Source organism: Coturnix japonica, chromosome 18, assembly GCF_054131305.1.
Source record: "Coturnix japonica strain WE chromosome 18, WE-NBRP24, whole genome shotgun sequence".
Taxonomy (NCBI): Eukaryota; Metazoa; Chordata; class Aves; order Galliformes; family Phasianidae; genus Coturnix; species Coturnix japonica.
In genome coordinates, this window is record NC_140680.1 from 2,998,766 (window position 1) to 3,026,636 (window position 27,871).

Genomic DNA, 27,871 nt, shown 5'->3' on the forward strand with positions numbered 1-27,871 from the left:
CGCAGCGTGCTGGGAGTCATCCCAGCTGCAAGGACCTCACAGTGCTGTGCAGGGGCTGTAGAGTGCAGCGATGCAATGTCTGCAGTAAGGGAGGAAAAGGGATCTTTTAGCACTGAAGACAGGATGCAAAGACATTTTGGCATAGCTTCAGCGAACCCATTTAGGCTGCTGTTATCTCCTTGGGCGCCTGCTTCCCTACTGGAGTCACGGGGCAGTCAGGAGCCCAAGCCCTTTGCTGAACCTGAAACTCGCGCTGCTTTCTACCCTCTTAAGCAAATTTTGCTGGAGGGAAGAAGGGTGCTGACTGCAGTGGGTTGCCGTTTCTAAAGTGTAATCCTGTGCACTTTTAACTCACTGTGGGCACTTTGGTTTGTTTGAAAATGTTTTGGTGAGGGCAGACTTTCAAAGCAATAAGATGGCTGCTTTCCTCGACTGCTGCTGCAGATCAATGCCATTGGCACAGTGTGGTGCCCGGCTCCAGGACTGCCCTTGTGCCATTACTCACTCTGCACCAATTTCTGTGTTCTGAAGCGGTGATGGATTTGGCTATGAGCACTTGACTTAAAGGCTTAAAACTCTCTGTGGATGTCAGATGTGCAGACACATGACTTATGAAATGAGCCACTGTACTTGCATAAACACTTCAGCTCCCTCAGTCCCCAAGGCTGATGCAGTGCTGGTTCTGCAGCTGATGGGTACCTGTGGAGCAGTGCTGAGGAGGCAGCGTGTGCAGGCCCGGGGAAACACCCTCTGCTCCTTCCTGGCAGCCAGATTCCATCCTGCTTTATGCCAGCAGTTTTTAAGCAGCTTATGGTGCTGTGAACAGCAGCAGGTTTTACCCCCTGCACAGGGAAACCCTGCACTATGGGAGGTGGGAACGAGGGCAGGGAGCAAACTGATGTGCAGGAAGTTTTACAAACCACTGATGGTTTTTCTTTTTGGAAGTACTGCACAAGAAGTTGCTGAGCTTTGTTGTTACACTGGAGCTCCCAGCACCGTGCCAGGGTCAGCAGTGCATTGCTGATGGGGAAGGGGAGCTGCAGGGATAGGCTGCCTCATAGAGTTGTTGAGGTTGGAAAAGACCTCTGGGATCACCAAGTGCATCCCCACCCCACCCCACCATGCACACTGACCATGTCCCCCAGTGCCACATCCCCACCATTCTGAACACATCCAGACTGGTGACTCTTCGCTCCATGGTCAGCCCGTGCCAGTGCCCAGCCACTGAGTTTCTCCAAATATCCAACCTGGTTCTCTCCTGGCACAACTTGAGGCCATCACCTCTCATCAAGAGGCTGCTTTCTCCCCCAGCTGTCAGTGCCATTGGTGAGCAGCCCCACAGCCTCAGAGTGCCCCTTGCTCCCACCCATGCTGATTCCAGCCTCCCGGGAGCATGAGGAGAGCTTGTAAAGATGAGGGAGAGTGGCTTCTTGCATGTCTGATAGTGATAGGACAATGGGGAATAGCTTTAAACTAAAAGAGGGGAGATTAAGGTCAGCTATGAGGAAGAAATCCTTCACTCCAAGGGCAGTGAGGTGCCGGAACTGCTGCCCAGAGCTGTGGGTGCCCTATCCCTGGAGGAGCCCATAGCTGTGGATGGGTGCTGGGCTGCCTGAGCTTTGAGGGCAGCTGTTGGTAGGGCTGGATGATTTAAGGTTCCCTTCCAACCCAACCAATCTATGATTTCAAATGCTTTAAGCACGCTGTAACTTCAGGAGAGCAGGGGCTGCTGCCAGCTGTGCCCCCTTGGTGTGCCACCATGGGATGCTGGGGGAAGGCGAGTGAGGGAAGGGGGTACTCAAAAGGGTTAACTGCAATTATTGATTGCTAGCTTTTTTAAAAAATCCAGCTAACTAAAGGAAAAAAAGCATCGCTTTGCTTTAAAAACATTCACTTTTTGTTGCACTTCTTTGTTTTATTATTTGATGGCTTTGTTTTGTTTCCTCCCCAGCCGAAGGAGAGCGTTGCAGCGTGCTCGCAGGGCTGGCAAGCAGTTAATCCTTGCCCTTGCTCCGTGCTGGCGGCTGCGGGCTCGGCATGGAGGTTCCCCGTGCTGCAGTCACATGCCTGCTGGCTGCCGGCCAGAGCAATCTGATCTGTCTCTGAGGAAACACTATCGGCTGCAGATGCAGCCAGGGTTACCAGAATAGTAAATAACGAATCACAAGACTGGGTCTATCTTTTCAACGAAAACAAATATTTTAATATGTTGGGTTTAGTTGAGAAGTAGTTTCTCTTCTTCAAAGCGGTGGAGCTGCTGGCTGCGGGGGGCTTGGCTTGGGTAGTTTGCATAGGAAGGAGAAATAAGCTTTATTTTAGATTAAGTTGTTGCGTTTATCTCCAGTCAGCTGTGTCTGCAGGGTCTGATGCTTGGTTTGGGCTTTGAAACTCAGCCAGCTTTTAAATTCACAGGCTTGGGATCTCCCCCTTTATTTGGGCCTCCTTCGCCTCCACTCTGGTCTATGGGCAGTGAGCATAGAGCTGCCTCCCCATGACCCCACTGCTGGCCCCAGCTCACTGCTTGCTGCTGCCCTTGCACATGTGTGCCCAGCAGAGCAGCATCAATGGGGAGCAGCGTCTGCCTGGGCCAGGGGTACAGTGAGCATCTGTAAGCTATCTGCCCTCATGCACAGCCTCTCCCCTCCTGTTACAAGCTCCCCTCAAGAATGGGAAGGCTGCAGGGAGGTCTCACTGAGCCTTCCCTTCTCCAGGCCCAGCACCCCCAGCTCTCAGCCTGTCCCCACAGGAGAGCTGCTCCAACCTCTGGGCACCCTTGTGGCCCTCTGGGCACGGCTCCATGTCCTTCTGCTAGAGGCCTAAGCCTGGATGCAGGCAAAAACAAGGCAGAAGAAGGTAGAGAACTCCACCAGCCTCCCACCATCACCCCCACTGCTCCCTCCCTGCAGCCACGCACTGCACTTGCTGCCAGCTCTGCTGCACACTTTCACTTTAAATGTGAAACCGCTGAAAATTTGGCAGCTGCAGCCCAAGTGTGTGCTTGTCTGACGTGCTCAGCCACTGCCACAGCCCTGGGACTGCTCTAAGTCTCAGACCGACGCGGGTCTGTGTTAATCTGAGGCATTTCTGGGGTAACATGAATCTTTGTCTTGTGTAACAAAGGCACCGCTTCTGGAAAAAGCAGTGCATGAGGTGGGGAGAAACCTGAGCTGATCACTCATTTCCTTGTGGGTCTTTCTGTTCAGGCTTAACTTTTTAGTGTGATGAAAGTGTCGGTTTGAAGAGTACCCATCATTGTAGGCATTGCCTTTAAAACAGAACCATGGGTCGGTTTAGCTGAGTTCAGCAGCAATCAGAGGGGTTACAGTCTGGTGTTCTACTGCAAAGCCCAAGTTCTAGGAATGCATCTGCTGTCTGTGGAGTCAGAAGGGTGTGGGTAGGTGTGTAAACCTTGAAGCCATGGGGCAGCTGATGCTCTAACGCTGTACTTGAGTTAAAGCATAACCCGGTCCCTCCTGTGTGAGCACAAGGGGATGCACCACTTGGTACAGCAAAGAGCAACTCAGGGCACTAATATAAATCAGGTACGTGTGGATCTGCTCTAGTCACAGATTAACCATGGAGCAGTTACGAATTGTGAATGAAATGCAGCGAAAGCAGGGAAATAACCCCAACAAAATCATTCACTGCTCTCCATTCAGAGCAGGGCAGTGAGTGCTGCTGGGCTCAAGGGAGCTCAGCCACACACACCTGGACCTGCAGGGCTGCTCCAGGGTGGGGATTCCTGCTGGGAGAAAGAGCAGCACAGCCTCAGTGCTGCAATAAGTGATTGGAGTGAGGATCTCTGCCCTTCTTTGCTTTCTTTAATCACAGAATGGATTGGGTTGGATGGGACTTCAGGGATCACAAAGCTCCGACCCCCCACCACAGGCAGGGTCACCAATCTCCACATTTAATACCAGCCCAGGCTGCCCAGGGCCCCATCCAACCTGGCCTTGAACACCTCCAGGGATGGACGGGGCATCCACAGCCTCTCTGGGCAGCTGTTCCAGCACCTCACCACTCTCATAGTAAAGAACTTCCCCCTGACATCCAACCTACATCTTCCCTCCTTCAACTTAAAACCATTTCCCCTTTTCCTGCTGTTATCTGCCCTTTCAAAGAGATGAGTCCCCATCAATGTTCTGATGTTTGTTTGTTTTCCAGAACAACTATTTGCAACCTGTACACCATGCCACGCATCGGGGAGCCCGTCTGGCTTACCATGATGTCAGGGACTCCAGAGAAGAACCAGCTGTGCCACCGCTTCATGAAGGAGTTCACCTTCTTGATGGAAAATGCTGCAAAAAATCAGTAGGTGGATTTGAGTTTTTAAAGACACACATGGTTTGTGCCAATAATTTGAGCTGGCTTTTGAAAATCTTCATCGTAATGAGCAAGAAAGGATCAGAACACTATTTGTAAATGCTTTGTTTTAAAGCAGAAGTGCAATGAGACGGCATCTCATGTCAGGGTGGAGCTGTACGGGTTGTGAGGGTTCAGATGTGCTTTGTGAAAACTGGTGCCCAATGCAGTGGAAGATTTTTTTGCTGGGAAGAGCATCTTCCAGTTCCTGTCATTCTGAGTCCTATACTTCTTATTTACATTTAAATGGTCATTTGTTTGAGCTTGTTTGCTTTATTTTCATTGTAGTAAGATTTACACTGATGGAAGGTAGAAGAGAAGCGAGCCCTGTATCTTTGCAATCTGTTTTTAAGTCTGCTTTCCTCTTTTGGCTCTCTCTGCTCAGGAAACAGGGCTAGGTGTAACCCATAGGGAGCCTGATGGTTGGAGCTACTCACACAGCATTACCTGGGGCTCAGGGAGGTTTGTCTGGTTCCCTTCCCTGGCTGCAGAGCCACCAGCTCCATCTGTCGGTGCAGGAGAGCCCGGGCTGAGCTCATGTGCTGCTCCTGGGAGGGACGGGGAGGGCTCTGGCAGGAACTGCACTGCATCGCTGCAGGAAATCCCTGAGCACTTCTCAGGAAGCTTTTCTGCTTTACCTGCTTGTTTAGCTATTGAAAACCCCTTTGTAAGAGTGCAGCCTTTGTGGCTGAGCTGCCTTCCTCCTTGTTGTGAATGAAGGACTTTGCGTCAGAGTAACAGTTACATGAAAGAGCACAGCACCTGGCTATTGGGTCACATCACCTTCCTCCTCATCCATTGACTCCTTGGAGCAGTCGTGTCCCAGGGGACACAGAGGGCTGCCTTCTTCTTATAGAGAACTAAATCGAGTGGTTTTGAGATGTTTTACAACACAGCTTGCAAAATAGGAAGTCTGATAATTGCCAAACAGAGGAGCTGAGACAAGTTTAAAGTCTTTCATTTGACTTGAAATGCATGTTCTAAACAAGAGCTCTGAGCATGTGGGAGGAGAGGAGCTAAGGAATGACCTCCATCGCTTTGTTAGCCACCCACATCCATGTGAAGCATGGAAGTGCTGTCTGTTTGACACACTACTGTACATTTTGCCTTCAGGTTTTTACCAGCTCTCCTGACCGCAGTGCTGACAAACCACCTGGCCTGGGTCCCCACGGTGATGCCCAATGGACAGCCGCCTATACGGATCTTCCTGGAAAAGCATTCTTCCCAGAGTGTGGACATGCTGGCCAAAACTCACCCATACAACCCGCTGTGGGCACAGCTCGGTACGTGGCAAATACCTTTAAACTATGTGAAGGAGTACAACTGGTGGTATTCATGGATGTGTGGTACATCCCCCCATCCAAGCTGAAATTATCTGTTTCTTTTCCTACTCAAAACTAAAGCGTGTATTTCAGGCTCAGAGATATTCACTGCATTTATTTATTTTTTTTCTTTTTTCATGTGCTATAATTTCTTAAGGCAGTATCAATTGTAAAATGGCAGCCAAAAAGTCATCTGTGACAAATCTCCTGCCCTGGTGATGATGGAGGATTCTGTTCCTTCTCTTGTCCCGCCTCTGTAAAGAAACTCCATTTTGATTTATTTGGGATGCTGCTATCGATAAGCTTGATTCTAGAAAAAGCACATTTAGAAAAATCCATCTTTTGGTGAGAAATGGAGATACCATGAGCACAACGGGCAAAGGAGTGACACAGTACAGGAAATCAGGACCTGGGTAAGGTCTCAAAGCCCAGCTGATTGAGTTGTGTTGTCTTTAATTGCTGAGTAGAGAAGAAAGGATGATATTCTTGCTCTCTAGGCAGGTTGTCTCGCTCTGCACGCAAACTTCCACTTGGATGGGGAAGGGAAGGCTTTCTGAGGTTACCCTATTCCAGAACAGGCAGGGATGGCCAGGTTTTTGGCAAGGAGAATGATGGCAGAGCTGATGGGACTCAAGGGATCTCCTGTTGTTGCGCTGGCCTTCAGCGCCTCTCAGATCCCATGTCCCTTTTCCATGCTCTCATGCAGTGTCCTCATACCTCCAGAATAATATAGGTGAATCTGGAGACTGGTCTTCGAAGCTGCCAGAACAGCCCATCTGACCCATAGGAGAGCTCAGGGGGAGAGAAGAGAAGGTTGGCTTCGGCTGTGCACCTGCCACTGGCACTTTTTGCCTACATTCTTGGCATAGGTTTGTGTCCCCTTACGGCTTTCTTTTGGTAGGTAAAAGTTCAGCCCAGTTTCCAGGCTATCCAGGGTAATTCAGAGCAGATGCCTCCTCTCTCCCATGACTATATATGGAATATGGACCAGCGTCCAGAGCTTGGGACTGAAGTGAGGTGGTGCAAATACTCCCTATTATGTGAGATCAGATGTCCCCCTGGCCAGCGTGTCATCTTACTTATGATGCCAACAGCTTCGTTAGAAATTTCTGTATTGAAAACAGAATAACAGCATAGCTGTCCTCACTATTCTTCTGTTGTGGGCCTTGCCTTTGAAAGATGGCCACAACAGCTGCCTGTTAGAAGAGTTCATTTTGAAGATGCAAAATAATCACCTTTTATTTCCTGTTCCAGGTGACCTGTATGGGGCCATTGGATCACCCGTGAGATTAGCCAAAACAGTTGTGGTTGGCAAAAGACACGATCTGGTACAGAGGCTGCTTTATTTCCTCACTTACTTCATCAGATGCTCGGAACTTCAGGAGACGCATCTGCTAGAAAATGGGGAAGATGAAGCCATAGTCATGCCTGGAACTGTTATAACTACCACGCTGGAGAAAGGAGAAGTAGAAGAATCGGAGTATGTGCTTGTCACAATGCACAAGAACAGGGGTAACTTGCTACCAAAGGAGTCTGAGGAAATGAGAACTCCTAACTGCAGCTGTAAAAACTGCAAATGCCCGATTTCTCTTGCACAAAACATAGAAGGTGTTTCACAGCAAGAGAGAGAAGACGCACAAAACACTCCTAAGGTGGAGCTGGAAACTTCTTCAGATGAGAGCAGAACTATTGTTCCTGATGATGGTCAGGAAGATGCTGCTGATGGTCGTCAACCCAGAACCTGTCAGGACACTAAACTAGAGAGCGTGGTGTGCACAGGGTCATCTTCACCAGAGAAACGTGTGTTGGCAGAATCTGGTTTGGAAGCAACAGCAAATGTGTGGAGGAATGAAGACGTGCTGGAAGCAGGCAGCCAGGCCATCGGTGCAACGAGGTCACCCGGGATAGCTGTGGAAAAGAAACCTCCAGATAAGCTCTTCTGTGACGCTTTTCCTTGCAGCGCTGCCGAAGCTCAGACAAAGGTGACTTTCCTCATCGGAGACTCCATGTCACCTGACTCAGACATAGAGCTCAGAAGCCAGGCAGTCGTGGAACAAATTGCCAGGCACCACAGCCCGCCAGCAGTGGAGGAAGGAGTGTCTGCTGATCAGAACTGTGAAGCTAAACAAACTGTTGAGGACCAAAATAGAGACTGTGGGACAGCTGAACCCTTTCCTCAAGTTGCTGGTGAGCATCAGAGCTGGAATGCAAACGCGTACAGCGCTGAGAGCATGAGTCTGTTTGATGACAATTTTACTGATGATGGCTCAGTTGAAACCCGGACTATTGATGATCTTCCAGGGCAAGCAGCTGCAGAGCTTCTCACTCACAATGGCGGTTTAGAGTTCTCTAAAAAGCTGTGTGCAAAGACTAGCAAAACACCCAGCGAATTTGGTAAATTTATGGACTCTGTGCGACAGGAGACCTACAAAAACTGCTTTGCTGAGCAGGACCAAAGAGAGAACATCTCTATTCGTGTCCCCCATGGGGACAGAGAAAACGCAGAGAAAAAGGTGGCCCCGGGAATTGATTGGGACATTCCAAGAAATGAGAGCTCAGACAGCGCCCTGGGTGACAGTGAAAGTGAGGACACAGGTCATGAGCTAACCAGACCGAGCAGTAACTACTATGGAGGAGAGCAGGAAGACTGGGCAGAAGAATATGAGATTCCTTTTCCTGGGTAAGTACCATTCAGCTGTAAGAGCCCAGAAAAGATGCAGCCTTTTCTCATGTCACATGTTTGGAGGAATGTAGGCTAACTTGGCATCGGCGATTGGAAAAGCGTCTCTGGAGCTCACTGGCTGTAAAAGAATATGGAGAGATCAGTGGTCTGGAAAAAGATATTCATTGTGTATTGTGATCTTGGCTTGTATCTTTTTTTTTTCCGTGATGAGCTGAGTTTAAACTGTTTATTTTCTTATAGAAAGCTCTTGAATGGAAGTAAGAGTAGATATGAGAAACATGAGGCTGCAACCTCTTCCTGAGCTGAATTTGGTGTTTTCTGTTGCACATCTCTCTGAAGCGCCTTTCTTGCAGGTCAAAGCTGGTTGAAGTGAACTCTGTCCAGCCCAGTATTGCCAATTTTGGACGCTCCTTACTCGGAGGTTACTGCTCATCGTACGTCCCCGACTTTGTTCTGCAAGGAATAGGAAGCGATGAAAAGCTGAGACACTGCTTGGTGTCGGATCTGTCTCACGCTGTGCAGGTAATTAAGCTGTATTTGGGAAGTGTATTTGTCACAGTGGGGAGAGGTAAATGTTTTCAAACCTACAGATCTGCAGGAAGCGGAAGCATTTGCTGTCACAGCTCTCTTCAGCTTTCACCAGTCTCAGGTCACCATTTCTTTCTCCTCTCTCAGTTAAGGACTGTTATTTCCTCATAGATCTGGGGCACAAAAACGGAGGCTTCTGAGAGCAGCGTGCCCTTGGGAAGATGGGGCTCTGAGAAATCAGCCTTGTAGGCACTGCAGCCTACAACTACTGCTGCTGGTTGTGTGCCCGCAGCCTGCAGCGATGTTGAACGAGACACAAGTCAGGTTGCTGTGCATCTCTTCTGCACAGAACCCCTTCCCTGCATGAATGGGTACGTGGCTGGGGAGTGCGTTATTTCCTGCACCCCCTTCTAGTGGCCATGAGATGAGTGGGAAACCAGCCATGACCACAACACGTGGTGACAGCACAATGCTTTAGTGAGTTCCTGAGAGCCTCCCTGGAGTGCTCGGAAAGGTCCAGTTCTCCCTCAGCTCCCAACCATCAGCTGCCATTCAGAAGGAGGTGCCTCCCAGCAGATCAGACTGAAATGTGTTCAGGGCATCCAAACGTGCTGTGTTAGAAACCTCCGGGGCTGTAGAGCAGGGCCCAGCGCTTTGGTGCTTGCTCCCTCTGCTGGCCGTGCTTTGGTAGCACACGAGCAACACGGGGCGTTCAAAAGCCGGAGGTGGTGGTGGTGCTTCCAGTTTCAAAGGTTTAAAATACACTTTAAGTGTTTGCTTTAACCTACATTCATTATTCAGAGCTCTTCATATCAAATATCAAAAGATAAAGTTGTCAGCTGGTGCCACAGTTCAAACCTGGAAGAAAACGTTCAATGATAAGGCTGCTCACTTACACTGAAGCTCTGCTTTTAGCAGATGGAAAGCAATTCTCAGCACATGTTCCTGTGTTTTGGAGGACGTGGGGGCTGGGATTGCTCCCCAGCTCGCCCTGTTTGTGGTGTGTTGTGCTCAGAGTTCTTCTATTCGTTTTCTGTTTGCAGCACCCTGTTCTGGATGAGCCAATCGCAGAAGCTGTCTGCATCATTGCAGACACAGACAAATGGACAGTGCAGGTGGCCAGCAGCCAGAGGCGGATGATTGATAACAAGCTGGGCAAAGAAGTGTTGGTCTCCAGTCTCGTCTCTAACCTGCTTCATTCCACTCTTCAGCTTTACAAGCATAATTTATCTCCAAACTTTGTAAGTATGAATTGAACATCGGGGGAGCAATGATTTTAAAACACCCTTTTATTTCATAGCTTAAAGATGCCATAAACTCCTGCCTAGTTTACTTCTGTTTAGTCCCAGTTTTGCTCAGCAATGTATCTCCTGATGCTGCTGTTCAAGTTGTCCGTTCAAACACTGCTCTGCAACCAATACGGCTGTCACGTTAATTCTGACTTAAAATGCATCAAAAACATCTACTCAAAAGCAGGAGCCTTGCTGGTAAATGAAAATTTGCCAGTATCTTACTAAGTAATCTTGTAGGCATGACAAGGGAACAGTGCAGCTGTACTGTTCTGCTTTAAGGCTGGTTTAGTATGGTTTGGCTGCAGTGCTGTCCTGTCCCTCACACGATGTTTCATTGCTTTCTAGTGTGTCATGCACCTGGAAGATCGGCTGCAGGAGCTCTATTTCAAAAGCAAGATGCTGTCTGAATATCTCAAGGGCCAGATGAGAGTTCACGTCAAGGAGCTGGGCGTTGTGCTGGGGTACGGTCACAGACTGCCTTGGAGCAGTGGCACAAATCAGCCATGGCTGCAGGCTTCTCCTTGGCTGCTGCTTGGCCCCCCACAAAGGGCTCAGCACTGCACGGCTTGTCCTGCCTTAGTTGGTTTGGCATCACCACACAGCGAGGGCACCTGAGTCCTCCAGGCTGACTTTCCCTATGGGCAGCAAATGCCTTCAGTGTCACACAGAGCACGTTGTGCCTCTCTGTGCATGGGACACAGTGGAGCAGCTGTGTACGGGGTGTTTTCAGGAGGGCTCTGAATGTCTGCACAGGGAACAGGGTGAGCAGGAAGGCAGACAGAGCACGTGTGGAGCTGGGGCAGGGAGCAGCCGTGCCACAACCCCCGGTAGATGCAGACATGGCTGAGTCCGGTGCTCTGCTCCTCTGCCTGGCTGCCCAGCTGCTCTCGGAGGGTAGGGCGGGATCTGCTGTTTTCCTCCCCCAGCTGCAGCGCCCCATTTTGCTGCCTCTGAGCAGGAGGCTGGAGGGGGTGTTAAAAGCAGGCTGGTGGCTGGGGTTTGTAACCCAGCTGGCAGCGCTGTGTTGGGAGAGAAGCGTCACTGCCTTTCGTGTTACTTGAGCAATGTTCTGCCACTCTGAGCTGCGCACACTCACAGCCCAAGTACAAACACTGCGCCTTGAGCTGGTGCTGCAGTTATAATGCACATGTTCAGCCCGGCTCTGGATTAAACGTGACTCTTCTGCTTCCTTTCAGGATTGAATCCAGCGACCTCCCTTTGCTGGCAGCTGTAGCGAGCACTCACTCTCCTTACGTCGCCCAGATACTGCTCTGAAATGCCAGAGAGAGCAAAGACGTTTCCTTTTATTTCCCTTGAAAACAAAGTGGAAGACAACTTGTTCTGGCTACTTTCTCCTTGCAGCCACTGAAACAAACTGCTACCGGAGCTGCAGCATCTCCATGTTGGGTGGGTGTTGGACTGGATGGTCTCAGAGGCCTTTTCCAAACTCGGCGATTCAATGATCCTATGATACGTGGCTGCACATTACAAAAACCACTGGAGGCTTCTCCTCTCACCCAAAAAAAAGAAAGGATAAAGGAAGGAAAGCAGAGAAATGAGTCAGCCCGAGTTTTCAGCTGCAGAGAAGTGAAGATTTTGGTGCAATCTGAAGATGTGCATTTTTAGCAGTTTCTGCTTCGATGGCTGACTGTGATTTATCCCTGACTGTGATTTATCCTGGGGAACCCACGGAAGAACTGCTTGGAGAAATATTTGCTGCTGTTGCCAATTACAGACTTTAAAAGCGAAGGCAGCAGCTGCCCTCAGCCCCAGCTCAGTGCTTCTCAAGCTGCGGCCATTTGTAAACAACTTCTCCTTTTTCACCTAACAGTTGAATTCTGGATGCTTCCCTGGGGAAGAACAAAAGGGGGAGGGTTGGTTTGTTTTGTACAAAGCTCATTAATGACACTCAGCTCCAACATTTATTTATGGTCTTTCTCCTGGGGAGAGGAAACAGTGGGGGCTGAGGGGGCAGGGAGGGGAAGGTAGGAAAGGGCCACCAGGCACCTGTGGGGGGATTCTCTCTTGGCTGGATGTTGTAACCAGTATTACGTGTTTATAATGCCTGAGTGTTGCTTTATATTCAGTAATGCATTTCTTGACAGCATAACCAAAATGTTAACAAGAAAAAGAAAGGGAGAGGCTGAAGTTTCCCCACAGGCCCCAGAGCACCTCGACTATTACCTCTGACTGTGTATGGTCTGTCATGGCCTCTGATGTTCTGGCAACTTCAATCCTTTCGACAGCAGTCAGTCTTTCTTGAAATAAAGAGCTGGGGGTCGCTGTACCAAAGCACCTGGGAGAAAGCGAACAGACTATTATTACCCTTAATTGCTCAGGTAACCAATTGATGTATTTTTTAAAGCCACTCTACAAAAAATGAACATTGGTGACACCATAGGATAGAAAAACCCAACCCATTTTTGGACGGAGTATCCCCTCGATGCAGATGGCTCGGATCCCTTTTCTACTCACTTGTGTAATTACCAGCAGGAAATGTTGTTTATTTTATTCTCAGCATTTCTCCTTGACTCAGCCATCACTGTTTTGTCATTGTATATACAATAGTTGTAAGAATAGCTGATGGAACCAGTCTGGTGTAAGTAATGTAAATATACAGTGGTAGGTGGATTATGTTTTCAAAGGCTCTACTACCTCAGTTTAACTGGACACTTCATTATAGACTTTTCTTTGCTTATTTGTCCTAGCAGCCAATTAACGTCGCTGATTTTAGGTTCTGTTCCCACTGATGACATTTGGTATAGTGGGATTCATGGATTACTCACAGAAGCAGGAGGTATGTGTTCGCTTGGTCACTAAGCTGCACAAACACTTCTATAAATATATCATTCAGTAATCATCTTTTCAATAGTATAGCACGCCTTCTATTGTTGTTTGCAGAGTTATTTTCAATACAATCTATTATAAACTTGAAAACAATAGGAGAGATCCTTGCCCCGCTGCTCTCAATGTCAAAACTCTCCTTCCTTCCTCTGCTGGGGCCAGGCTTTACCCAGGCTGTTGTTCAGCAGCATTTAAACCCTGCAGCTGAGGGCTCCATTCCAGGGCAGAGCCGCACGGGCATCCCCTGAGCTTCCATGTAGGACTGAGCCTACATGAGTACGTAACCCCACTCGGATCCAGGCAGTGTCATCTGAAGCTCCTTTGTATATAGAATCCAGTGCTGAGTGCCGCAGGGAGGAAACTCGTGTTTGCTGTGTGATCCGAGGATACATCTCTCCCCTGTCCTGTAAATGTCCTCTCTTCACCACACAACTGCAGTACATCCGGCCTCTGGATGGAGCGCACGATGTCGGGGCCCGCTTGTGTCAACACATTTGCAATGAAATACAGGCTGGAGCTCAGCAGCTGAGCTTTGGCTCTTTGCTCTGACCCAGGACGCAGCCCCACACCCGCAGGGATGTGCTCACTGTGCAACGTGTGCTCTCCTTTTCCCCATTGCTCGGTGAACTGTTGGGGTTGGAGGCTCCCAGGTACGAGCACAGCGCGGTACGTCCACCTGCAACAGAGCTAAAAGGGAACTGTACGGGACGGGAGCACTGGGACTTAACATTGCACCACATGGATAGAAAACTAATGTGTTTGGGTTCTTTTTTCCCCACTACTACCAACCTCCATTAACATGTCTTAATTTTTGGGCTGAAAACCAAGTGTTCTAGGCACACGGATCAGCACATCTGCTTGTGTTGCAGTTGGCAAACGCGGGGCTGCTAAGAACAAAAAGTATTTAAAAGAAAGGATTTGACCCCTCGCCTGTGTTTTCTCTGTTAGTTATTATAGATGTTTTATGACAATTTGTTTTTGTTTTTTTTTTTTTTTGCTTTCTCTAAATTATTTAGACGGTGGTACTTGTAAAATGCTGGGTAAAATGTACATACTTGTTATCTCTTCTGTTTTTGTATATATTTCTCAAGATGTGCACTTGTATTATAATAACCATTCCCAATTTTAGGGGAAATTTGTGCAATAAAACAGTATGTCAGTTTACCTCTGGGATGCGGCGTGTTCCTTCTTTATGCCTGCAGCCACTGGGTGCTGGGCGCAGTGAAACCAGCAGCACCCCACGTTTGGCTGCAGCCCCTCCTGGGCTCCCCCTGGGCTGGGTGCTCTGTTTGGGTCTCTCCATGAGCAGAGATGGCCGCATTGGGGCGGTTGATCGCAGCGTGTGTGCAGGGTTTGGCAGTGAGCTCAGCCCCAGATCCCATACTTGCCAGCCGGTGTTTCCTATGGATGATTCCTCCCTTTCTGTGCCTCCCTGCGCACGCGGCCGGAGCTGCGCCCACGTTTGTGTCCCGCAGAGCGCACATTCCGTTCCAGCCATCCCTGATTCTTTTCGTATGCTGCACTAACAGCTACGGCCTTTGTACACCAACTGCATGTTCTCCCCGTCTTGGCTGTGTACAACAAAACCATCTTTGCTATTTCTGCAGGCGATGCTAAATATATCAGTGCTCGGGTTTTTGGGAAGCTGCTGGAGCTCGCTGCTGGAGATGCTGCATTACAGCAATTGGTGCTTTTTGGCTTTGAGGAAGAACCCCAAGATCAAATCCTGGTGAGATCCCTGCAGCTTTTATTACCGAACCTGATTTCCCAGCTCTGAGCTCACACCGAAGCTGAGCCCCATCAGCAGGGTGCGGTGCTGCCACTGCTCAGCAGCAGGAGGAGCAGCAGCGCTCAGGCTGTGCCATTCACTGCACAGTTCCTGAGATAGTCCTTAGGGGAAAACTTTCTTTTAACGTGTGCATTTCCTGCAGGTCTGCCTGCGCTGCGCAGCCCTCGTTGGTCCTCTGCTCCCCGCTGGGAGGCCTGGTAGCACAGAAGCACGTCCTTCCCCCCTCTTTGTTTATTTTTATTACCAGAAATATTTGCACAGCCGCAGGAATGAATTTCTCAGGCTCCACGTGTCCCAGCTGCTGGTTCCCAGCGGGGCTGCAGACATCTGTGTCCCCATTGGGGCAGCTCTGAGTGTAGCACAGGAGATGAGCAGATGCATCTCCTTGCCATGCTTTGTCTCTGCCCCCATCTCCAGCTCTCTGGCTCTCTTTGCTGCTCCTTTCCCTGAGGATCCACACAGCCCAGCTCCTCTGGCAACAGCCTTATCAGGTGTGTGTCCTCTACAGTGAGGCTGCAGCCCACCAGAGATCCCCCTTGTTCAGTACATTGGTGGTGGGAGGGACATCTGCCCTACCCCGTCTTGTTCCCATGACCGAAGGAACAACTTCTGTGCACCATGATATGCCATGGAGGCACAGTGAGGAGTGGCTGTGGGAGGGGGGCACCCGGGGGCTGCTTTATTTCCTACCAGGGACCTTTCACTTTGGGGAATTTAGGTTGATTTGGAAAGAATATGTGCAGCAAGACTTGGGTAATTACTGCGAAATTACAGCCAAGGGCAATTATGTTCTTCAATAGCTTCGTGAGTGTGCTGGAACCCAAGACATGAAGCACCGAATTTTCAAGGAGTGGATGTATTAATAGCAGCCGTAAGGAGAAATCACGTCAATTTAATTGTGATCACCACTCAGAGAGCAGAAGGAAGGAGGGAGAGCTGCTGTTCTCATGTGTTACAAAGCGACCGACACGACCGGAGGGAGACGTTGTCAGCAAACGGGATAATTACAGCCGTGCTGCCGTAATTAATGCTCACACGCTCTGTTCCTCAGCCCTGTTTTTCTTGTGCAGCTCAAACAGATTAAGTGAAGGTCTCTGTGTCGTTCTGACGCTGGTTTAGGCTGCAAAAGCCATCAGCCCGTGGGTAAACTTTAGTCTTGAATCTGCAGCTTAAATCTGTGAACCATTTCTGAAATTACAGGTTAGCAAAGCCCAGACCCTCCCGTGGAGCAGACCCAGACCTTTCCCAACCAATGGAGCCTTTCTGTTTGTAGATTCACAGCTGAGCACTGCCTCAGCCATGGGCCAGAACTCTGCAGGGGGGAGATGGGAGAACCCCTCATGAGAGGAGGAGCCCTTTACAGCTCCACTGGGAGTTAAACAAGGGGGGTTCTGCCTGCAGAAGGCAACTCTGTTCTGCTCACTGTTCCCTTCTGCATTGGAAGGTGAAAGACGACCCATAGAGAATGGAACTTTGTGGACACTGCAGCCTGGATGATACCACACACCTGTGAGCTCTGCAGGGCCGGACTGCAGGGTGTAAGGACAGCTGTGGGCATGCAGAGCAATGATAAAAGCAGCTGCTGAAGATGAGTGGGGACACAAATCATCAGTGTGGAGGAGCTGTGAGCTCCCGGTGTGTTCCTCTTATGTCAGTGGGAGCTGCTTTTAGTGCTCTGCTCATATCAAGAACAAGGATCCAAGGATCCAACAGCATCGAAATGTGACCACAACCAGAGGACGAGTGAGGGAATCTTGGCCCGCATAGCTTTGCAATGAGTTCACGGCACATTCCTGACTCCCCAGCCCCGCTCTGAGCCTCCGGAGCTGCGCACCATTTCCATGCAATCCAATTACAGCTTGTGCACCGCCACAGACATGGCCACACAGCTCCCACAGGATGCTGCAAGGCGCTCCCTGCCCCGCACACAGCTGTGGCAATGAGCCCAGCAGCAGGGATGGACACAGAGCTGCCCAGCACAGCTCTGTGCCTCCATATCACCGACCCTGCATCACCTCTCAGCACGCGGTTACACAAGGCTCTGGCTGTGTGCCTCTGCAAACAGCATAGCAGAACATCACAGATTCACTGCGTGTTCACTCTGGGTCACAATGGGTCGCGCTCACAAACTGATGGTGTTTGCAAAACCACCTTGGAGTGATGAATGTACAACCTGAAGCAGAACCCACAGTGTATTGGGATGGCTTTGTAATTAGCGAATGGATTAATGAGACGAGCAGAGCTGCTGCATGGCGGTGTGTGGATACTTCTGGCCCTGAGGACACCCACCACCTTCCTTTTAGATGGTATTTATTATGATTTGGGGAGTTTCTGTCAGTTCTTATGCTGCTTTATCAGACCCCTCTGCCAACACAGTGCACTGTGGGGTGGGCTGGAGGATGAGAGCAGGAGGGATGTGATAAGTGATGTGATAAGTGATGTGATAAGTGATGTGATAAGTGGTGATGTGATATGACAGAACCCAGCCCAAAGGGGAGCAGGTTTCCCCTTCCACACAGACAACAGGCATCCGGCCTGAGCGCATCCTTGATCCCAGCCCTGGAATTACTCACTTGTGAAAGCGGTTTAATTGTATTTAAATAGCACTTTGCCGTGTGGGGACGTACTGCGGGCCTGCAGCTGGGATGGTGACACTCACATTGTTCTCCAGGTATAAACGTGACAACTCGAATAGCCTATGAGATAATTCCATATCACAGCCATTACCTTCCCAAATGAAGCTATCCTTCAGCCGAGGAAACAACAACCCTGTTGTGTTTGGGGCAGGAAGCAGAACAGCCCCGTCCCACATGCCCGCACAGACCGGCTCCGTGTGGAAGCGCTGCTCCGCCCCGTCCCGCTGCCCCGCCCAACCCTCGCGATGGTTCGTCGCGCTCCGCTCCCGGCACGAAGGGGCGGGGCTTCCCTCGGCCCCTCCCGCCGCCGCTCTCCGCTGATTTTATGGTTGCAGAGCCCGCTCTCGCGTTTTTCGCTCCGGGCGGGATGCGCGGTAGGCGAGCGGCGCTGGGGAGCGGGACGGGGGCAGCGGCCTGAAGGAGCCGAGCCGTGCGCAGGGAGAACCGCGCGGGCCTCGCTCCGCCCTCGGGGATCGTCGGAAGAAGCGCCGACTCGGCGACGCCGAACTCCCCGCCCGCCCGCGTGGCTTTGCGCGCTGCCAGCCGGCGGGCGGAACCCGCTCGGGGCGGAGGGGCGGGCGCAGGGAGTCGCGCTCCGGCCGGTAACTTCCCGCAGCTCCGCACGGCGGGGCCGCGCCGCCGCCTGGGCCCGCGCGATGGGGAGCGACGGCCGGCGGGACGCAGCGGCGGCGGGGGGAGCGGGCAGCACCTGCACGGAGCCGAGCCGCTGAGCAACCGGGATCCGCCCGGAGCGGCAGCGCAGCCCCGGCACCGCGCCCGCCTCGGCCTCGGGCCGCTCCCGCCAGGAGGAGGCCTCCGGGGGGCGCCGCCCCGCCGTGCCGGGCCGGGGCTGAGGGGCCGCCGGCGGGGCCGGGCCGCGCTCCGCGCTGTGGGACCGGGGACTCGGCGGGGCACGGCGGGAGGATGAGCGCGGCCGTGGAGCCCAGAGTGAAACAGGCGCTGCGGAAGAAGCCGGCGGAGAGGACGCAGGAGGTGAGCGGGACCGGCCGCGTCGGGCCGGAGTTGGTGCTGTTATAAAACACTGCGGGATAACGCATTTCTCCCCGCAATCCGAGCACTCTCCGGCGGTGCCGCACGGCCCGGGGCGGTTCCGGCGCGGTGCCATTGCCCGGCGCTGCCCCGCGTGGTTCCGGGCACGGCGGTGTCGCTCCTCGCACTGCGATCTGCCCGTTCCGTACCATTCCGTGCCGTTCCGTTCCGTGCCGCCCGGCGCTGCCCGCTCGTTCCTGTTTTACAACAAACTTTGGCCGTGATTGCGTGCGCTCTCAGGGCTGTGTGGCACGGAGCGGGGCTGGGACATCGGATATCGGATACGTGCCTGCTGCGCTCTGCGTTAATGATGAGCCGCCGCTGCTCCCCTCGCTCTGTTTCCTTTCCCCCCCTTACCGCGGACCTTTTCCCATCTGCTCCTTTAGCAGAGTTCCCTCCGTGCCACCGCGGTTCGCAGCTGCCCGCTGAGCCCCATTGAAGCGGTGGGTGCCCCAGCCCTGGAGGTGCCCGATGCCAAGGATGGGTCCTGAGCAGACTGAGCCTCGGGGACGAGCTGCTCGCGGCTGGTGTGGCTCCAGGGGTGGCTGAGAAGTCCCTCCCAACCCAAGCAGGCTGTGGTTCGTGTTATGGTTTTATGAAAGTATAAGTCTTGTATAGCTGTGTGGCTTTAATCTGGCACTATTGTGGCACTTGGATGCTCAGACTGTGCGTGGGGTTCACGTGGATTTGTGTTCCTGGGGTGATTCAAGTTGGATGTTGGGAGGAACTTCTCCAAAGAGCAGTGATGCAGTGGCTCAGCTGCTAGGGGAGCTGGGGGCCTCCCATCCTACAGGTGATCCAGAGCCGTGGGGATGTGGCACTGGGGGATGCGGTCATTGGGCACAGTGGGGTGGGCTGTGCTTGGGGATCTCACGGGACTTTTCCAACCTGAATGATTCTGTTTCATGGCTTCGTGTAGTTCCCATTGATTCTGCCATCAGGGCTGCATGCAGGTTTGATTTTTTTTGCAAAGGTGGCTCAATTCTGGAGGAGTTAAACTGAAAGTAATTTGCTAACCTAACTAACAGCACCTCTAAAAATGATTTTTAAGAAGTGATCTTAATTCCCTTGCTGATGTGGCCCCTTTTTGGCAGGCGCTTAGAGACACCAAGCAGCCCAACTACTCGTGATTGAAGTTAAACACATCCTTGCAGCTTGGCAGTGCTGGGGCCTCTGTTCTCACCGGGCGGGTGCTCCCAGCCAAGGAGCTTTGTTTCTTGGATCCTTTCTGTCTGTATACATTTAGCAACCGGCCTGATCTGAGAGAGGCATTTCCCTGCTTGGGGAGCCCAGTGCACCTGGGAGCTGGGACAGCAGATGGGGATGGGGTGATAAGGGAACCGCAGGAAGTGATTGCAACAGGGATTTAATGTGTATTTTGTCATGGTGTGGAGCATCCTGGCACACCCTGTGTCCGGCAGGAAGAGCAGAGCTGTGCCCAATGTCCCTCCCTGGCAGTGTGCCGGTGACTCGGCCAGGAAGCATCCAGCTGTGTGCGGGCAGAGCTGTGGGCTCCCTCCTGTTCTAGTAAGGTATTGTCAGCTCCTCCCACGTGCATCCATCCAGCTGCTCCTGTGCTACAGCTGCATGCAGGAGAAAACCACCCTGATTCTTCTAAGCTGTGGCTGAGATGTGGTGATGAACCAAAGCTCCTCGTCTGGGTGGGTTTTGGTCCCTGTTGGTCCCATCCTGCCCCTCCTCTGGTTCAGCATCTCACCTGGCTGTCCCAAATTACAGGCTGGGGCTGTGCTACATCAGCTCTGTCAGCTCGTGGAAAAGTACAGGTAAATAACACCACGTCACTTTTCACTTCAGGGTGCTGTGATTCTTCGTATGACTTTTAGGATTTTATCCTGACAAAATGTGCTCATTTGTGAGTCCTGAAGAACTAAGCAAGGAGATATTAAAAGCTTTTTACAACTGATTTGGGAGAACATCCTGATGGTTTGCTCCAGTAAAAATGGTAATTATCGATGCAACGAATATCTTTTTGTTTGGAAAAATGTCTGTTAGGGCAGGTTTTCAGCATTGTGGTAGCATTCCAGTGTTTGCTAATTGGGAAAGTGCATAACTTATGCATATTAGACATGTACACACTTGATTTTTTTTCTCTGGGTGTTGTTGCTCAGATACTTGGTGCTTTACCATTGCTGATTTCTTGGGGAGGGGTTGGTCTGTTGAACTCCAGGTATGATAGCAGGCACTCAGGTGTTATAGCAGGCACTCACTGATACGGTTTGATGGCTTTTTTGTTGCTCAGTGTAGCAATTTCAGTTTCCCCTTGGAACGACTCAAATCTGTACCTTGGGATTTCTGTGCTTCCATGTGTGGCTGTGGGGCTGTCTTGCACATCCGCACTCTGTGCCTCGTGTCGCAGGTGGGGATATTGAATGAGCAATTTGGGAGTGTTTTAATAGGAGGAAATGGCTTGTTCAAAGTGCTGGGAGGGAAGGGTGAACGTTCATGGCACCCTGTGCGCTCTCTCATTAAAGACTTTTCTTCTTTTGAGGCCTGGAATTCCTTATCTGATCCATACAAAGGCTGTGATGTTGGTCTGCTGGGGAGTGGTTTAATACCTACAGCAGATAGGGTCTCAGTGACTGATCGTGTCAAACAGCACATGGTTGTGCCTCTTTCTTCCTTCTTTTTCCCCTTTAACTCTTAGGAGCACGCTGTCCTCCATCTCCGATAGATCACTTTCCCAGTGCAGGCGTCTCTCAGTTCTTCATGACTTTGCTCTGGATGTTTCCTTTGCATGGCCAGAAAGCTTTGCTTTTATTGGGCTTCAAAGAGCCAGAGTTTATTTTTATACTGTAAGCTCTTGTATTTTCCCAACTTTACGCTATGTCTTGTCTCGGTATTTGTGATTAATGTTAATTCAACTTGATTTAGCAATACTGACTCCTCCTCCTCTTCCTGTTCCCTTTTTATTAATACAGTGGAAAGGGGGGAAAAAAACCCTTAATTTACACAATTATGTCATAACAGAGTCTGCTATTTGGAGTGTGCATGTGATGCTTCTCGACAGCTCATGCACAGGGATTTAGAATCTAAATCATACACAAATAGTGCATTGATGGGCATTATAAAATGGCTGTAATAAATAAAACACATTATTGCTGACAGCGTAACAAAGGCACTCTTGTACTGTAGCACAGCTGAGCCAAACAGAGGAGAACATCTGCTTCTTGTTTCCAGAAATAACTTGTGTTTTGATGTGTGTTTTTCATCCTTTTAAATAACTTTCTGTAAACTCCATAGGTGAAGCAGTGTGTTTGGCTTTGCTCAAATCGGTGCTTTCTGCAGCTCATGCTGCGCTTGTAGCGGGGCATGGTGATGACAGTGTCGTTCTGGAGCAGCTATTTAGTGTAATCAGAACTGTACACTGGCTACAAACTCTGGCTTCTTGCAGTTGTCCTAACACCAAAACGCACTGAATGAAGTTGCGTGTGCTGCTTTGTGTTTTCCTCACTTTGTTGTGTGTTGGCTCTTCCAAAACTGGCAAAGGATGGTGATGGAAACCTGGCTCCTGCTGTGATTTCCTACCACTTAACCTCTGCCTTAGGTTTTTCTCTCTGTTTTTTGTGAGCGATAAGTTCTTTTGTAGTTCTTTTATAGCCATGCTTTCTAAACCATTGTCAGAGGGCAGCAGTTCTGGAGCTCCAACTGAAGAGCAGTGGTTGTGCTGTGTAAAACATCAGGTTTTTCTCTAGTTCTGTTTTGGTGCCTTTGTAAGGAGCTCCAGATGATGCACTGAAGGATTGACCAGCACTGTGCATCCTCAGCTCCTCTCCTTGCAGGGCCTTGCGCCGGTGTGTGTGGGGCTGCAGTGAAATGGGGAGAGATCTCTTCAAGTTCATAGAATGACCTGGGTTGGAAAGGCCTACAATCCTCATCCAGTTCCAACCCCCTGCTATGTGCAGGGTCACCAACCAGCAGCCCAGGCTGCCCAGAGCCACATCCAGCCTGGCCTTGAATGCCTGCAGGGATGGGGCATCCACAGCCTCCTTGGGCAACCTGTTCCAGTGCGTCACCACCCTCTGGGTGAAAAACTTCCTCCTCATATCCAACCTAAACCTCCCGTCTCAGTTTAAAACCATTCCGCCTTGTCCTGTCACTTCCCCCCCTCATAAGCAGCCGTTCCTCCAATGCATTGGTTATTGCTGGGTTGAGAAGGAGATTGCAAACGTATCTGTATGTTTCTGCAATTTACTGCTAATAAATTCCTGGTTGGAGAGTTCCACGCTGTGTGCAGATTGCCCTTCTGTACTCATGACAACAATTATTCTTTGCAGTTATAGGAGTATAAGCGTTGTAATATAATTATGAATACTTTGCATTCAGCCCTGTAGAAAAAAATAAGCCATGTTGGTGGCTGACAGCTCTCAGTGTCTTTGGATGAAGGAGGGTGATGTCCTCCGATGGACCCTTCTCTGTCTTTCATTCCAACAATCCCAGCAGAGCCCACTCAATGCAGGTATTGCTGAGTGGTGCAGGTGTCCCCTTGCTGGGGCTGGAAGCAACAGATCTCTTCTGCATAATGACATTATCAGGCATTGCTAATCTGTTGTGGCTGAGCTCAGGACTGATTCATGCCTCTTTAGAGTGTGAAGTCTCACTTAAAATTAGCAGCATTTTTCTGTGTTTTTTCAGTTGTTTTCCTCACTTAGGGTGTATTGTTGGTTTGCCTGTTTCTTGGCCCTGCCAGATGTGCTCATCAATGTGCTGTGGATTTCACTACACTTCTGGACACCAAGCCATGGCTGTCAGCACAGTGAGGTGGTGGATGATACCTTGGAGCAGTGGTGACAGCAGCAGTGGGGGTTTGCTGGGGCAGGTTTATATGAGCACAGCATGCAGCTCTTGTTCACTGCTGGCAGAAATGCGCAGCTAATGGTGTTGAAATGCAGCACAGAACTTGCCATATCAAATCGTGCTCTTTGTGTCTTGTGCTTCCCATGGAAATAGTTATGGGGCATTTCTTTGGAGCAACCTACTGACAATACTGGAGCATCTACCCATTTCTAATCAAATATTAATGTGTAGTTAATGTATAAATACACCTCTATAAGAGGCTGAATGCCTCTTAGGGTTTTTTAGTGTTGTTTTTGACCGAGTTTTGAGCTTGTTTTTGTTGTTCTTCCAGTGTTGCTCATGTTAGTCTTGTGATTATTTATGTCTCGGATGCAAATACCGTTACTCGGAGGCTTGGACAGAGTGCTGTGTTTGCAGGACAGGGTGTCTGGCGTGGCTGCTCTGCAGCTGCTGTCTGTCTGCAGTACCTGTGAGGGAGCTTTGCTGGTGGTTTGAGGAAAGAAGTGTGTTTTTTTCCAGCTTTCTTAACAGTTGAGGCCTGTTGAGTGCAGTCACCTTTAGATTCCAGGCAAATAAATCAGATTCCAGGGTACTGTTTTAGGACTGTGTACATACGCTGGCTTTACTGAAGTGTCATTGTGGCATTAATGAATAGCTGCTCCTTAAGTTTTGACTCTGTCTAACAAAATGCCCTTGTACAAAGTATTTAATATGAAACGAGTGGAGCGAATAACAACTGTGTTTTTTTGGGTGGTGCTTTTTTCTTTTCTTTGTTTATAGCCTTGGTTTCCATATCAACCCTTCTTGTGGGTGAAGGTGTAGGAAGCGGCCCTGGGTGGGACAGCTGGGGGGCAGGAGTGAACCAGGCTCAGGTGGAAACGTGAGTGTGAAGTGCCTTGAAGAAGGTGTGTGAGCTCTTGAGGTCAGTTACTCTTAGAACAGTGGTACTACCTTATCAACCAGGGCTGCAGTGTTGCATTCCTGCTGCGTTCCTTGGTGTGCAGAGCCTGAGCCTCAGCAGGTTGCAAACTCCACTCCTGTCGGCACTGCAGTGTGGAGTGTCTTCACCTCCAGCCTTGTGAGAGTGGGAGGGTACTTCTGTAGATGGTGCTTTTGCATGGCGTGCTCAGAATTTGGAGGGTCGTTCAGTGTAAGTTGGCTCCTTGGCCCTTTTCTCCTGCCTGTTCCAGCCTGCTCAGTGGTCAGCCTGAACCAGTTGAGTTTGTTGCTCAGTGCAGAGTTCCCAACTGCTCTGTTCCATGACTCACATGAATTCCTGCATGTAATGGGAAGTATGCTATATGGAGCATGTATGTATTAAGGAGGAGATCCAATTACAGCAGGCTAATAAGCCCAGGGACAATGGCTCGTGTGTTGGCATTGTTTGCAGAAAGTTCAGGGTTTGGGCTTGGTGACTCACCCTATGCAAGGTGAAAAGCTTCTTTACCATCCTTGAAAACCTCTGTGGATGGTGACTCCATGGGAGAAGGGTGTTTGTGGCACTGAGGGGCACGGTGGGGTGGGTTGGCGCTGATCTTAGAGGTCTTTTTCTAACCTTAATGGTTCTACATAGCTGCCCATTTGATTGGTGGAAGTGAGTTGGGGAGGAAGAGCATGGTTCTGCTTTGGGGTAGCAGTGAGTGGGTCTCTACAGGCATCTCCTTTGTCTTCAGGAAGTGGTGCTGCTCCTCAGCCGAGGTGGAGCTGTGAGCCTGAGCAGCGAGGCCAGCAGTGCGGTTGGGCAGGGGATGGGCTTGTGGCTTCCTGCGTGCCTAGAGATGAGGCTGTGGGATCTGAACGTCCTAAGCAAGTGCTAGGAGAGCACAGTATTTCCCTTGTGTGTCATTAGGCAAGGAGACGAGCGCTCTTCCTTCCCATCCTGCTGCTCCTTCTCATGGGGTGCATCTGGAGGAAGCAGGGCCACAGAGGCTTGGAGTGGCAGCACTGAGTCTCTGTGTGCATGGACAGGGATCTGTTATATGCCATGTGCGGTGTTTAGATACCTTTTGTTGTATATTCATATACCTGAAGGCCTTTTAAAGCTATTTCCTGAGCTGCTTACAGGTGTGATGTTTGGTGGCCCTGCTAGGCAGGGGGGTTGGAACTACATGATCCTTGAGGTCCCTTCCAACCCGGGTCATTCTGTGATTCTGTGATGTTTGGGCCAATCTGGTGGACCCAGCTTAGGGCAGCCTCCTGGTTCATCATGTTCTGGGTGCACACAGGGGCAGCTCTGCCTGAAACTGCCTCTGATTTGTTGTTTTTTGCTTTGTTTTTCAGGCTTTGCATTCTGTTACCATCCCAGCACAGGGAAACATTCTAGTTCCATTTCATTAGCGTTGTGCGTGTTGATTCAGTGCTGGTGGGTTAAAGGAATTTGAGAAACTGGTGTGGGTGTTGGTAAGAATCCCTAATTAAATCTCTCCAGAATACATCAAGCTCTCACTCTTCCTGTGAGACGACTCTGGGAGCGCAGAGTCTTCCCTGAGTCTCTCGCCTTTCACCCGCTGGTGTTCTGATGCACATCCATCCAATTCTATGTCTTTATTTTCTGTTCCCAACAGCTGGCTTTAGAAGATCCCACTCAGTGGTTCTGGGGTTTTCTGGCCTTGCAGTACAGTTGTCAGCAAGGCTTTTGTAGCTGGGCTGTTACTATAAAGCAGAACCTTGCTGTTTTGGCTGTGGGGTTGTCAGAGCGTGCTGGAAGCTCACGCAGAGAAGTATTTGTGGATCTTTCTCGAGCTGTTGGCCAAAGCGGCGATTTGCATCCCAGAGCTGCTGGCTTTAAGGAGCAGAGATGACAGCAGCTTGTATCTTGATCATCCTCGCTGCAAATGGGAGGCTCAGCAGAAAGGATTTTGCAGACTAGGTCAGGAGTTAATCAAGAAAATATTGCAAGGCCCGTTTTTCTGAGCTGTGACGATAAGATGGCTGTAAAGGCAGCTTGCAGGAGGTTGAAGTGACTCCTGTTTTCTGGATATTGCTGTCAGTGAAGACTTGTAATGCTACAGAGCGATGGTGTATTCTTTTGCTGGTGGGTCATGACTTTGGGTACGGGGCTGGTGAGCAGATAACTGCTCCCTGCAGCTTTCCCTTAGGAAGCTGTTCAATTCTTTTTACAAGATTATACAGCTTCTACGTCATCCAAACCTTAAACATCCTTAAAGCAGCAAACAAAGCTGCAGTGCATGGAGGTGGCACAGTTTCTCAGTGATTTCCAGGCAGCGTTGGAAGTGGTGTTGCTCTAAGATGACTTTTCCTATCCTCGCTTCCAGTTACTGTTCCTGAAAAACTGGTTTCTCATTTTAATGGCAGCTGTGACAGCTGGAGGAGTGAAACCAGAAATTAGCAAGCAGTCCTGGAATTCTTTCTAGAGCTTAATTCCTTTAATGCCTGTCTTTCCTCATGCTGTGGAGTCATGCACTTAGTTACAGCTGCAGAGTAATTATTTAAGAAAAAGTTGTTAATGATGCATTAGAATTTGAATATGTAAGGTAACCTTGAAAGAAAAAAAAAAAAAACAACAAACCAACACAACCCTCCTATTGTATTACCTGAATTTAAACAGTGAGGTTCAGGGGCTTTATGTAGTAAGAGTGCTTTACAAAACTTAATCTGAGCTAAAGGACCAGCCCAGTGCCTCATTACTAACCTTGCAATAGGAACTCTGTGGAGATGCTGGAACAGAAAGGAAGGGTGAGAAGAGGGTGTGGAGGGAGGTGGGAGAGAACTGCAAGTACTGCTGGCATTTGGAAAAGCTGCCAAATGGAAGAAAAATACGTTTTTTGTTCTGTTTTTGTTCTCCACAACTGCAAAAGGTGGAGGGCAAGCAGTCAAAATGTGTAGGTGGTTTAATTCCTCAGAGACAGTATTAAACTCTGAGATACCACCATTAACTGAAAGTCATCATAACAAATGTAATGGTTTTTGAAAGAACGTCCCTTCAAGTAGTGTAGCAAAACTCACTTCTTGTAAGCTTTACAAGGTGCTCCTACTTAACTTTGACAACACTGATTCTTGTATTGCTTTATGTAAGGCCAGCTGGTTTCCCAGGAGGGAATCAGCAATACCTTGGAGCAGCCACCCAAGCATTATGGTGTACCACTGCCCTGAGCATCCATGGCAGGCTTTGTGCTGGCTAATAATGCTGTGTGCACAAGTGTGCTTGTAATCCTGTCCTGGGAGTACAAAGAGCTGGTAAGATGTAGGTGGAAATGGGCCTCTTAGCATTAAAAAGTGGCTTGTGGTGGTCTTGTGAGTGGCAGAGAAGCTGAAGGCTCTTGAGGACCGAACTGGTAAGTACAGTTTGCAGGGTTTCTTCTCCAACATCCCACACGTGCAAACTTATTTACATTGGGAAGTACATTACAGAATAGATCTGTAAGGAATAGCAGGAACACTGATGGCCCATCTCATAAGAAACTGCCATAACACTGCTTTGCTAATGCCTGCATTCTCAGTCAGGATATTCCTATAACCAGGAGGTTGTCTTGCTTCAGTGTCCTCGGGCTTAAAGCACAGAGGGTTTTCCTCTGTCTGCTGAAGCAGTG

The 27,871-nt window shown here is 50.0% G+C and overlaps 2 protein-coding genes across 19 annotated transcripts in view; both read left to right on the top strand.

Moving 5' to 3' along the window:
- FNIP1 (folliculin interacting protein 1) overlaps positions 1–14,195 on the top strand; it is a 57,391-nt gene extending 43,196 nt beyond the window's left edge. For all 5 annotated transcript variants that reach the window (XM_015875559.3, XM_015875560.3, XM_085518726.1 and 2 more), the window contains 7 exons: positions 4,165–4,311; positions 5,476–5,645; positions 6,939–8,364; positions 8,721–8,889; positions 9,939–10,136; positions 10,533–10,648; positions 11,384–14,195. In XM_015875559.3, coding sequence (XP_015731045.2) covers positions 4,165–4,311; positions 5,476–5,645; positions 6,939–8,364; positions 8,721–8,889; positions 9,939–10,136; positions 10,533–10,648; positions 11,384–11,462 — 2,305 coding nt within the window. In that variant the 3' untranslated portion in view covers positions 11,463–14,195. The remainder of the gene's footprint in view (positions 1–4,164; positions 4,312–5,475; positions 5,646–6,938; positions 8,365–8,720; positions 8,890–9,938; positions 10,137–10,532; positions 10,649–11,383) is intronic.
- Positions 14,196–18,308: 4,113 nt separating this feature from the next.
- Positions 18,309–27,871, top strand: part of RAPGEF6 (Rap guanine nucleotide exchange factor 6) — a 103,002-nt gene continuing 93,439 nt past the window's right edge. For 13 of the 14 annotated variants that reach the window (XM_085518711.1, XM_085518719.1, XM_085518714.1 and 10 more), the window contains exon 1: positions 18,315–18,449. In XM_085518711.1, the coding sequence (XP_085374837.1) occupies positions 18,381–18,449 (69 nt within the window). In that variant the 5' untranslated portion in view covers positions 18,315–18,380. Of the gene's footprint in view, positions 18,450–27,871 lie in introns of all 14 variants that reach the window. The other variant, XM_085518718.1, reaches the window with a different exon arrangement.